The sequence below is a fragment of the Merops nubicus genome, unplaced genomic scaffold (genome assembly GCF_000691845.1).
Source record: "Merops nubicus isolate BGI_N331 unplaced genomic scaffold, ASM69184v1 scaffold12779, whole genome shotgun sequence".
NCBI classification, from domain to species: Eukaryota; Metazoa; Chordata; class Aves; order Coraciiformes; family Meropidae; genus Merops; species Merops nubicus.
This window is the reverse complement of record NW_008633099.1, coordinates 20,764-32,607: the sequence shown is the minus strand read 5'-3', so window position 1 is coordinate 32,607 and position 11,844 is coordinate 20,764. Positions and strand designations below refer to the sequence as shown.

The window sequence follows — 11,844 nt, the reverse complement described above, 5'->3', positions numbered from 1 at the left end:
CATGCTGTATACCTTGGATCAGTACGTGTCACCCTCTTATGACTTATAGGAGACTAGGGTAAAGATTAAAGCCTTCTACAATCTTTTGAACTGTTTTTTTAATGTGAATGTGCTCTTTTCCTAGGAAAACATTCTTTTAAGTTTCGGAACTAGGATATGATTTTGTGAATATATGTATGTTTTTATTATATCCATATCACATCCTTTACCTTTCTTTAAAGCTGCAAGTACTTAATGGCTACACATTTGTGTGATTGCCACTGATTTGTTTTGTTTTTTTTTTTTCTCTATTTTAAAGCAGCCTGATTCGATGTTTGAACAGCTTAATGAAACAAAAGTGTTATATTGACTACAATCAGAAAATGCAAAACAACCTTACACTTTCTGTATTTATCTATAAAGCAAAAGGAAAGATATCCTAAGACATTATTGTTAAAATCAGGTGAGAAAATGAGTAATGTCTGTCTTTTTTCTTGCAGTCACTTGCTGACAGAGTATCAACAGAAATGCACTGATATCCTTTACGTTTCTACTATTGTTATTACAGAATTAGTGTGTTAACATATCTTATAAAAAGGCTTGAGGCTTTTTAGTTAAGATTTACGTTAAGAGATGATGCCTCCAGTATAGAACAGACTAGATTGTAAGGAAAATAGGGCTTTGGAATTAAAACTATCCACTTAAGATCCATCTGTGTCTAATATATGGCTTAATATGGACTACTTGAAATCTGCATTGCTGAGAGTGACTTAAGGTTTTTTTTATGTAACAGAAGAAGCTCCACTTGTTCACTTCAAGCATATTGAAATGTTTCAATTAAACATTTGAGTCTGCAAGTCCTATGGTTTTTGGATTGAAGTCTTTATTGAATAATTCTTTGCAAATGGATGTTTGATAAACTTCTTTAATTTCTACCTTAACATGAGATTACAGCTTCAGTTTGCTGAACGGTAAGTTTGATTTAAATTGATTGGTAAAGATGCTGTGTTCTCCAGAGCTCAGACACTTTTAGGAATCTGATGTTACAACACCAGCAGCCTTGGGTCTAGGCTTTTAATATGGTCCTTTCTTCTGCTGTGCTTCCTAAGCCACAGTTAGCAAAGATACACTTGATGAGGAGAGAAGTTTGCCCGTGTGCAAGACCGGTGTGAAATTCTTCCTTGGCACTGTTACCTATGAGCCTAAAGTGTTCAAGTGGAAATGTGGAGCTCATCTTTTGGTGGAGATTAAATGTGAGCCTTTTTAGGGGTAGCCATGTTTGTACAAAGCATTTTGTCTTAGAGTTGTACCTGTGTGCTGTTGCTTACTCTGCTTGCTTAGAGGAAGGGGCAGCATGTGATTTTTTTACAGACTCCATCCTGCCTGCTGACAAATCCTGCAGTTGGGATCTGCTCTTATTTCACAGCACTGCATACGTAGAGTCACTTTCCTGGCACTTCAGTGTAGGCCAATGGACAGTACTCCTGTATGGTACATGCCATCTACTTGCATCTGAGCTTTAGGCTCAGTTTAATGTTTTTAAATTAGATCTTGAATTTTCTTTGAATATAAAATTTTGGTTGGAAACATTAGAACACTTAAGACTCTTAAGGCTCTGGATACCTGTCACAGCATTTTTCTATAGGGGAAAGCAAAATACTTAGACACTTGTCTGAAGAATCAGAACATTGAGTTTGAAAGCATGCATGGTTTTTGGCAACTCTTTTCTTTAATGACACTTGCCATTTTAGAGAGATCTTTGCTCTTCGTTGCCAAGTGGAGCAGATGCTGCAGAAAATCCTGCCTCTGGAAAAGTGCCAGGAAGAGCTGGGTTCCTTGAAAGCAGAGTTGGAAGAGAAAAAGGTATGCCTGTAAGACTTAAATAGCTTGCACTTTTTGTGTTGAAGGAAATGTATATATTTAATGCTCATCTTAGTGAAGCCAGCTTTAATGAGCCCCGTTGTTATTTCCAGCTCATTGGAAGAAACAGCTCTAGTTTTAGGTGAAATTAATTGGCAGCAGGTTTCAGATAAGAACTACAAAAGCCTGAACTTTTTGCCTTTGATTATTTTTTTTTTTTTTCTCAGATTACTTGGAGTTTATATTTCCTTATTTAGGAAGGAAGGAAATACATTCAAATTCCTTTGGTTTTCTGTTCTGATCTTCCTAGATTACAGGAATATCTATGATTTGTGCTACTGAAAAAATGCAAAGAGAGTCTGTGCAGAATAGGGTTTTGTTTCTGTTAGCATTTTGAACATACACTTTTACATTGTTTATGTAAAGATTTATTCCTAATTTCTATCCCATCTCTTAGCTGAGATTAGTCTACAGAAGAAAAGCTTTTAGCTGTTCAAATTGCCTAAATATATGTATTTTCTAGACATTAATTATTATTTCTGCAAAGTATACACCACCTTCTTTCGTGTAGTTTTTTTCCGTGCTGGTACAAGAGAGGATATTGAAATTTGTCTTGTTGCTGTACATAGTTTTTCTTCTATGTTAGAACTGTTGTGTTTTGTGTGGGTTTTTTTCCTTTTTTTTTAAATCCTCTTTCCTCAGGAAGCATTAGTAGCTGATGTCTTGATGACACTTTTTCAGAAGAGCAGGATTATATGTGTGGTGTATAATAGTTGTGCTCTTGATTTCAGCTTTAAGTTCCTGTCCAGATAGGTGATGGATGCACATACTCAACAGATACAGAAAACCCAAAACAATCTGTAACTTTTGCCGTTAAAGTAACAACTTGCTTGTTTTCCCACGGAGTATACTTTTTTTGGCTATGTACTCTTATTGTTAGAATAGGAAAAGTGTCTGCCATCTTTTTTTTTTTTTTTTTTCCCCCCCCCCTCACTAAGGACCCATTTTAACTGTGCTTTCCTTCTCCACAGAGTTCTCTCAAGATTTATCGGGAGAGTCAACTGGAATATATTAAAATTAAAGAAGAAATAGTAAACAGTGATGCTGTGTGAGTGATGCTTCATTTTTCTCACAATCTTTCTTTCCCCCCTTTTACCTCTTCCAGAACTTGGTCTTGTACCTTACCTACTTATGCTTTCCATTTTGCTAAAATTTTTAATGCTTATGGATTCTTAGAGCAGGGAGTTGAGGAAAGAATGGTCTTAAATCTTGTAGCAAACACTCTGGAAGGTAGTATTAGTTAAATTATTATCCTGCCTTGAAGTGACTTTTGGTTGGTTAAAGCTTTCTAAGAACAGGGTGAGGCTGGAGAAGCTGCGCTTTCCCCAGTTTTAAGTGGTTGTTAGTCTTGGCTTTTTGTTATCGCTGTCCGTTTCTGTGGTGCTGATAAGTCTCTGAGGCCAGTGTGTAAATGATGTTGCTGAAGTGATCTGCACTTGAATTCAGTCCTTAAAATAATTAAAGACAGCTTAGTAGGCCCTGAACTGTCAACCATGTTTGGAAGTGGACAGAAGGGTTTGGGCACCAAAAATGCAGAAGCCATTTCTGTTGCCATAGGACATAACATTGTGAAGCTGTGCCTTGGGAACTCACCAAGTTTGTTCTTCTGGTAACCAGCTGCTCAAAGGTTTCCTTGCCTGAAGCATATGTGTGCCTTTGCATGTCTTAATTATTAAAGAGCTCTCTAATGAATATGTCTAACTGCTTTTTAACCTTGTTACACTCCTAGCTTCTAAATCACCTGTACCCCATGCACCAGTATATGCTGGGGGCCACTCAGCTGGAAAGCAGCTTGGCAGGAAAGGACCCAAGGGTCCTGCTGGGCACCAAGCTGGACACGAGCCAGTGATGTACACTTATGGCAAAGAAGATTGCTGGTAACCTGGTCTGGCAAAAATAGCATTAGGCAAAGTTGCATTTCCAATAGGCTGAAGGAGTTGCTCCTTCCCCCCTTCTCAGCACTTTTGAGGCCACACCTGAAGCACTGTGTCCAGTTCTGGGCTCCCCAGTACAAGAGACATAGACATATTGGAGAGAGTCCAGTGGAGGGGCACAAAGATGATTAAGGGACTGGAGAATCTGTCCCCTTGAGGAACAGCTGAGACCTCTGGGCTCTTTAGTCCAGAGAAGAGAAGGCTCAGGGGTGATATTATCAATGTGCCTAAATACCTGAAGGGAGGGTGTAAAGAAGGAGCCGGGTGTCTTTCCGTGGTACCCAGTGAAAGGACAAGAGGCAGCAGGCACAAACTGAAACACAGGAAACACTCTTTACTGTGAGGGTGACTGAGCACTGGGACAGGTTGCCCAAGGAGGTTATGGACTCTCCATCCTCGGAGATGTTCGGAAGCCATCTGGGCATGTTCCTGGGCAGTAAGTTCTAGGTGGCCCTGCTTGAGCAGGGTGAGTTGGACAAGATGACTTGCAGAGACCACTTCCAACCTCAACCATTCTGTGATGATACAGCTTTTTATCACTTTGACACTGAGGCCATTTTAAGCAGTAGGTCACTTAACTTCTGTAATTTTAGAGCTGAATTTCGTCAGAAGCAAAATTCTAGTGGACTGTTGATAAAATGAATGTTAATCTATAGTTGCTGTAAAATAATTTAGGTCAAAAAATTACCTCTTAAGTCCTTTGGTCCAATCTGTCATTCAGAGCAAATGTCAGTTAGGTTGCTCTGGCCCTTGTCTAGTTGAGTTTTGAATATTTACAAGGATCACAATTCCCCAATTCTGAGCTTATAACAAGCATGATAACTTGAGACAAATACACATGTCCACTGTGAAGAAGGTTGTAGGTATGAAATCACTCCTACAGACCAGGTTTGAAAGAAGTACTCAAGATGTTAGGCTGTTAAAGGAGAAGGTTTGCTCATTTAAATTAAAAGATCACATTCTCTCTAAGGATGAAGTAACAGTTCTTGTTTGTATTTTTCAACTTTTTAGTATTACAAATACAACCACATTATGTTTTTTTGTAGTTTGGGTAGATGATAATACTTCTGAATGCAGCTGCTGTTAGCATAGCTTTCTGTCAGCTGCAGTTGTATGTGCATCTTAGAGATCAGGTAAGAGCTCGAGTTGCATGCCATAAGAGGAGTTCTGTGCAAATGCATCATCTACAACCTTGTTTTTTGTGAATTACTAGATTTAGTATCTACTTGTTTTCTTTATTAATGTAATTGCAAATGTTGAAATAAGTCAGCATAATTCTGCACCTGTAAAAGTAACTACTTTGTCTGTAAACATAATTGCAGTGATAAATGTTGGCATTTAGTGTCTGCCTCAGGTACTGGTTATTTGTATAATAAAGTTTCTGTCTTAAGTTGAAAGGGACCTACAAGGATCATTGGGTCCAACTCCCTGCTCCTTGCAGGCCTACCTAAAACTGAACTGTATGACTAAGAGGCTTGTTCATATGCTCCTTGAACTCTGAGAGGCTTGGTACCCTACTTCCCTGGGGAGCCTATTTCAGGGACTGACCATACTCTTGGTGAAGAACCTTTTCCTAATGTCCAGTCTGAAGTTCTGCTGATGCAGCTTCTTTGCATTTCCTTTTGTCCTGTCACCAAAGAGAGGACATTGGTACCAGAGAGGACTTCAGGTCACCAGAGGGCATCAGCACTTCCCTGTCTGCTAAGTTGAGGTCGTCCCTCAGCCTTCTATTCTTTAGGCTGAACAAACTAGGTGACCTCAGCAGCTCCTCATAAACCTTGCCCTTTCACCATCTCGGTCATCCTCCGCTAGACACACTCTAATAGTTTGGTGTTCTTCTCATGTTGAGGCACCCAAAACTGCACGTAGTACTCGAGGTAGTGCAATACCAGTTCAGCGTAGAGTGGGACAGTCACCTCTGTTGACAGCGGTGCTGTGCTTGATGTGCCCCAGGGCATGGTTGGTCCCTTTGGCTGGCATGTAGCACTGTTGACTCATATTCAACTTAGCATCAACCCAGACACCCGGATCTCTTTGCGGGGCTGCTCTCCAGCCTCATTCCCCAGTTTGACCATAGAACGAGGATTGCCCCATCTCAGGTTGAGTGTATGGCACTTGCTCTTAAATTTTGTACAGTTGGCAATTGCCAACTGTCCAGATCTCTCTGTAAGGCCTCTCTGCTCTTGAGGGAGTCTTACAGTTCCTCCTGATTTTGTATTGCCACTTAATTTACATGTTTGACTCCTGAGTACAGATCATTTGTACAAACATTAAAAGAGCACTGGCTCTAACATTGGGCCCTGGAGAACCACTGGTGACTGGCCACCAGCCTGATGTAACCCTCTGAGCTAGAACTCTTTGAGCCTGACCTGTCATCCAGCTGCTCACCCAACGTGTTATAGATCTGTCTAGCTGTATGCTGTATGCTTTCTCCAGGATACTGTGAGAGGCAGTATCAAAAGCTCTGCTCAAGTAAAAAAAACAACCAAACAAAAAACCAGACAAACAAACAAAAAAACCCAGACCACATCTGCTGGCCTGTTTTAGTCAGCCAGTTGGGTGGCATTGTCATACAAGCATACTGGGATTTAACAGAAGGAAATAATAGAAGTGTTAACATTTTTTGGTTTATTTTTCCAGTTCTGTGTCTGTTTTATTTATAAGGTAGGGTTGAAAATGCTGAAGTCAAAATTGTTCAGGATGCATAATTTTTGGGGTTTGGACTTTGCTTTAGTAAACACCTGGATATTCCTGATTATCTCATTGCTTAGGTCTTACTGATTGTAAGCAACCTTGTTTGTTTTAAGGAGTAAAACTAACCTTACATTGTAGAGATGCTTTGTGCAGTTTTCTTAGGTTTTGTTGGTAACTCCAGGTTGTAGCTAAAGATGTGTCTATGCACCTGGATTAGTGGGCAGACTCTCTTAAGAGAAACTCCGCCTCTGTAACAGGTAGAGCTGTTTGTGTGAGAATGCCAGCAACGTGCCACTGTTGTCAGTTTTCAACTTTAGGGGCACTTTGATCTCACAGGGCCTGGGTCTAGGAGGTGTATTTTCTTTGGAATAGATAGATTTTTATTTTTTTTTCTCTAGCTTTTCATGCAACATAATTCGATACAGAAATGATCTATTAATGGCTTCTTTTTAACAGGAGAAAGAAACTGGAAACAAAAGTGAAGAAACTTGAAGGTAACTTCCTATGTTTTATTACCATGCTGTTGTCCTTCTCCATCTCTTGATTCCCTTTTTATCCAAAGCAGTAAGTGCAGCTTTCTAACTTAGAGGCCCCGAGGAGCAATGCTGGGCAGTACTGTGTGTGGTGCTTAGGCTCTGAATTACATCAGCCCTCCTGAAAAATGTTTTCTATTGAGAGTCTTAGGCACATGAGGTAAATGAAGTGAAAGAAAACTTCTGGTCATAAAAACTTCAAAAGATAGGAGTCTGCCTAGCCTGTCCAGGCCATCTGATTCACTTCATGACTGTCTGGGTGGTGAAAGAGCTTTTCCTTATAGCCATTTAGAAACTCTCTGGCTTAAATTTTTTTGATGTCACTTGTCCTCCTACCATGTGCCACTGAATAGTCTAGTTCCATCTTCTTTGTACCTCCTTGTAGGTACAGGAAAGCTGTTCTTGGATCCCTTGTAAGGCACTTTTTTTTTTTCTCCTCTCCAGCTAATTAAGCCTGTTTTCTTAGGATGTGTGCTCCAGCCTTCTAGTAATCTGGGCAGGATTCTTCTAGTCATGTTTATAGTCATACTTAAATATGTAGAGATCTTGACATGTTTTCTGATTTTTAAACATTCTGGCATTTGGTTTTTGCCTTGGTTTGGTTTTAAGTAAAGATAAAGTGCTTTTCTCATTGTGCTATATTTTTCTTATCTTGCTAGTAGAGTGTGGATGTGCATAAAGCATTCTGATACTTAACTTTCTCTACTAGTAGTTGGCAAGGCAAATACTCATTCATGGCACACAAGTTGTACTTATCACAGTTTAAAGTGCAACAAACTGGGTGACTTGTAGCCTAGTGTTAGATAAACCCCAAACCCTGCTGTAAAATACAGGTACAGAGTGTTTATTTTGATGAGCATTTTGGAGTTCCATTATGTGGCAGCAAGGTTTTTATACTCTCTCCCCCCAAAACTCAAATTCTGGCAGAGCTGCAACAAAATACTGTGAGATGGTTTGTATTAGGTCCAATCTGTGTGACATAGCACCTCATTCTTATTTTTTTCCCCCCTTTTTTCACTTTGTGTGTATTTTTCTACAGTACAGTATTGTTATAACATGACCCACTTTTCATTCTTGCACATAATTGAGGAAAATGATGTATTTCAGTAGTTCAGAACAGTAATTGCAATGGAAGATAACATACTTGTGTGCATGAGTTGTTGTCTCAATTGGCCAAAATATAACTCCAATAGATTTGTATTGCGCACTGGTTTTTTTCCTGGTAATTTAACTTGCAAACTGATTACCAACACTACTTAAATTGGTTGTCTTTTATATTGTAGTTTGTAACCTGAATTTTGATTCTTTTTCTTGAAGAGGCTGCAACAAAGCATACACAGGACATCAAACAACTGAAAACTGAGAAGAAAAGGCTTGAAAAGGAGCTGAAGAAGGCGCAAGTAAGACTTTCCTGGTCTTTTCAATGAAGCTTCTTTTAGTATTTCTGGGTAAAAAAGGGAAACTACTAGTAATAGAGATACTGAAATAGTAAAATGACATTTGTTTGGTATATTTAGTAACTAAACATAGCAATTCACCTTAAGAGAGAAATTTTCCAACTGAAGTGTGACCTTTGTTGATTTAGATTTCATGTTAATTAAGAGTAGATGCTCTATGAGCTATGTATGGCATGAAAAATTAACATTATATCATTTTAACAGGGAAAACTTGATGGTGTATTTCAAGAGAACTGCAGAAAAGGTAAGAATTCACCTTTGCCCTAAGGTGTACGTGTGGTATTGTCCTGTTTGAACATTTCCTTTTCCCCTCTCTTTCTAGTAGTTAAGCATGCGGAGACACAGAGTTCAAATGAAGATCTTAAAACAGATATAGACAAAGGTAAGGGTTTTTGCAAGACCATTCTCTGTGCAGAACCAACCACTGTTAGTTTATTGCCACTGCACTGGGGTTGCATTTCTGCAAACGGAGGGTGCTGACAGTAATGCTGTAAGAGCATTTGTGATTGACAGGAATATGTTACACTGATGAAGGACTGATGTAATACATCACTATTTTCAGATTTGCAGTAAGGGAAATCATTTGATTCATTAAAATTCTTGTGTCTGAAAGCAATTGATAGCAATTATGAAACAGAATGTTTCGCTGAGAAAACATACAAGCACTGAGAAGAATACAAACAATCCCATGATCTTTCAAGCTCACAGAAATCATAAAGGATGCAGGCAAAGCAAAAGACACAAGACAGGAGCTCAGTCTCCTACAATTTGTATGTGAGGCTGTGTAAAACAAGTGGAAATCCAGGCTGTGTAGTAGTTGCCTATTGATGTTTTTTTCCCTGGTGATTTAAAATTCCTGCTGCAAATTATCTGAATCTAACTGTGCAATGGAGCAATGCAATCCTTCTAAACCTCCTCTAAAGTACTAAGGCCAGACTTTACACAAATTTATTTTTACATTTCTGCAGTCTTTTAAAATGCTGGTATTACTGCTGAATTGTTCGGAAGTTCTGAAGGCAATTTTTGGGCAAAAGAAGAACTTGCCTGTTCTTTTTCTTGCTTTGCAATGTTTGTATATAAAGTTTGTTGCCAAAATTAAACTTTTCTGAAAAAAAAAAGTTAGACCTGGTTAGTTCTTGTGTGTTTTGCCATAGTTTTATTACCTTCTTGGCTGTACTAAATTGATGCCAGATTTCATCCTTTAGTTTTTAACTAATGACAAAATGGGAGAATTAAGATCTGAGCTCTAATTTGAGCTTCAAATAGCAGCAAGGATTTATTGCCAATGAGAAATTGTTAGTGTTGTTAATAGCTGTCATGCAGAATTTGGCTGGTTTTCCTCTTACATGCTGAGGTGGTTTTAGTATGTCTCTTCATAAAATAATAGCAGTTTGCTGTGGTTTTTGATTATGGAACTGGCACAAAACCAATAGTCTCAGTACCCGATTGTTGGATGTGATGATAGGTTGGGTGTAAGTAGGTGAAGTGCTTGTGTATTTTGAGTTTTCTGTCTGTTTCTCCTTCTCCACCTGCCCATCTGGTTCTGGAACTAGGCTGTTTGGCATTGCCTAGCAGTGGTGCTGTTAGGACTTCAGACAATGTCTACTAATGTGGCCTGATAATTAGTTCACATAGTGTGCTGCTACTCCCTGGTAAGACTAAGATGACTTACTACTGTGTGGTCATAAAGAAAGAATGTGATATAAATATTTTCTTCCTAAAAGATTTCTTCCCCCATTTATGTTCATGTCACTCAAGTTGTCTTTTAGAAAGATGTTTAATTTTACTAATGCTGTATTCAAATCTGCTTCTACATTTTACTCTGGGGCCTGCTACATTTTTTGCTGCACTCACTATAGAAAGGAAAAGCAAAAGCATTCTACAAGTTTCCTTTCAATCTGCTGTGTGGCTGTGGCCAATACAGGATCCATTCCCTCAGTGGCATCTAGAATTTTTCTTTCTTTGAAGCTAAAATGCCTTAATTTTTGTTGTGGTTACTTCTGTATTTTGTTGTAGGCGTGTCTAGGTGCTGAGTAAAAATAAATAAACATAAGTTCTTAGCTTTTTGAGTAGCTGAGGTGCTCCTCAATTTATAAAAATATTTATTTTAACAGAAAAAATAAAACTCTTGTTAGAAGAACTCTGGATGTGCATAGATAGTGCAACAGGAAAAAGAGAGAATCAGGAAGATGATCCTGTCTTGGGTAAGATGGCATGAAAAGTCTCAAAATTTTCTTGAAGCTGTCTCTTTTTCTGACCAAAAATAAGTATTGTTACGTTTTTTCAGCTTCTATTAAGGATAAGACATGGCCAGAAAAAAGATTGACTATTACAGAAGGTAGGTTCCAGTAAACGTGAATTTATTAATATGCAAGTGCATTAATTTTGTCTTGCTGAGATATCATCAGCTTGGGTACTGTTTGTGTTAACGCTTTTTGGACAGACTTAAATATTTCCTTGGTGATTGCCTGGTCAAGTACATATGTCATTAGAATATTTGCAAATAATTGCAAATACTAGTTTGGACAGCCATATTTATGTGAATGCTCTTCTAAATAAAAGGTGTTGTGATCTGCTGTTGAAATTGAGAAATGAAGTTCTTTTACTGTCGGCTGGTTTGACTATTTCTAAGTAGTCAAAACTCAGCTGTCACGTTTATACTTTAGATATTGTGTCTTTATAAACTCTGCAGTATATAATGGGAATTACAAGATGGAAGTGTTGATTTTAGTCTGAAACACATAGTAACATAGTTAGACTGTAGAATGTAAGCAGCATTTCTTTATTCATACCTGTCTGAATAATCATGCGTAACAGTGCATCCATTTTCATTTGTGATACAGAGAAGCAAAATGTAAAATTTGGTGATGGCTTTAATTTTGTAACATAAGAGTCAGTATAATAAAAAATAATCTAAGTAGTTATCCACATGCACATTCACAGCAAACTTCAACTCTTTTAGTTTCACATAACAGATGTCATTTTCATTCAGCCTTCAAAATTAACAGGTGCCTTGAAACTGCATTAATATTTCTGTAGCTGTCTTTCCAGGGTGTGCTTATTAATATTTCTCTTTTTTAAAATTTTCTCTACTGCTTTGGCTTTCTGTAACTCAAGCTGTAGAGATACTATCTGGGATAAGTACCTTGCCTTATCAAGAGCTTTGAAGGTGAACTGTTATCCTGTCTCTCCACCCTGTGAAGTCTGAAAATTTGCTACCAGCATAGACTCCAGTGAGTCTAGGCAGCAGTGTAAAGGTTTGAAGTTGTGCGGAGTAGATTCCAGGTTGTAGATTTGAGGACAAAACAATAATTTTGGTAAGTGACA

General features: G+C 38.3%; 1 protein-coding gene across 1 annotated transcript in view; it reads left to right on the top strand.

Annotated features, from left to right (window-relative positions):
* Positions 1-921: 921 nt before the first annotated feature.
* The window catches only part of ICE1 (interactor of little elongator complex ELL subunit 1), a 28,109-nt gene continuing 17,186 nt past the window's right edge, over positions 922-11,844 (top strand). The window contains exons 1-11 of the mRNA XM_008948134.1: positions 922-950; positions 1,731-1,842; positions 2,871-2,947; positions 3,005-3,129; positions 3,629-3,776; positions 6,984-7,021; positions 8,378-8,460; positions 8,722-8,761; positions 8,840-8,899; positions 10,632-10,721; positions 10,805-10,855. Of these exons, the coding sequence (XP_008946382.1) occupies positions 922-950; positions 1,731-1,842; positions 2,871-2,947; positions 3,005-3,129; positions 3,629-3,776; positions 6,984-7,021; positions 8,378-8,460; positions 8,722-8,761; positions 8,840-8,899; positions 10,632-10,721; positions 10,805-10,855 (853 nt within the window). The remainder of the gene's footprint in view (positions 951-1,730; positions 1,843-2,870; positions 2,948-3,004; positions 3,130-3,628; positions 3,777-6,983; positions 7,022-8,377; positions 8,461-8,721; positions 8,762-8,839; positions 8,900-10,631; positions 10,722-10,804; positions 10,856-11,844) is intronic.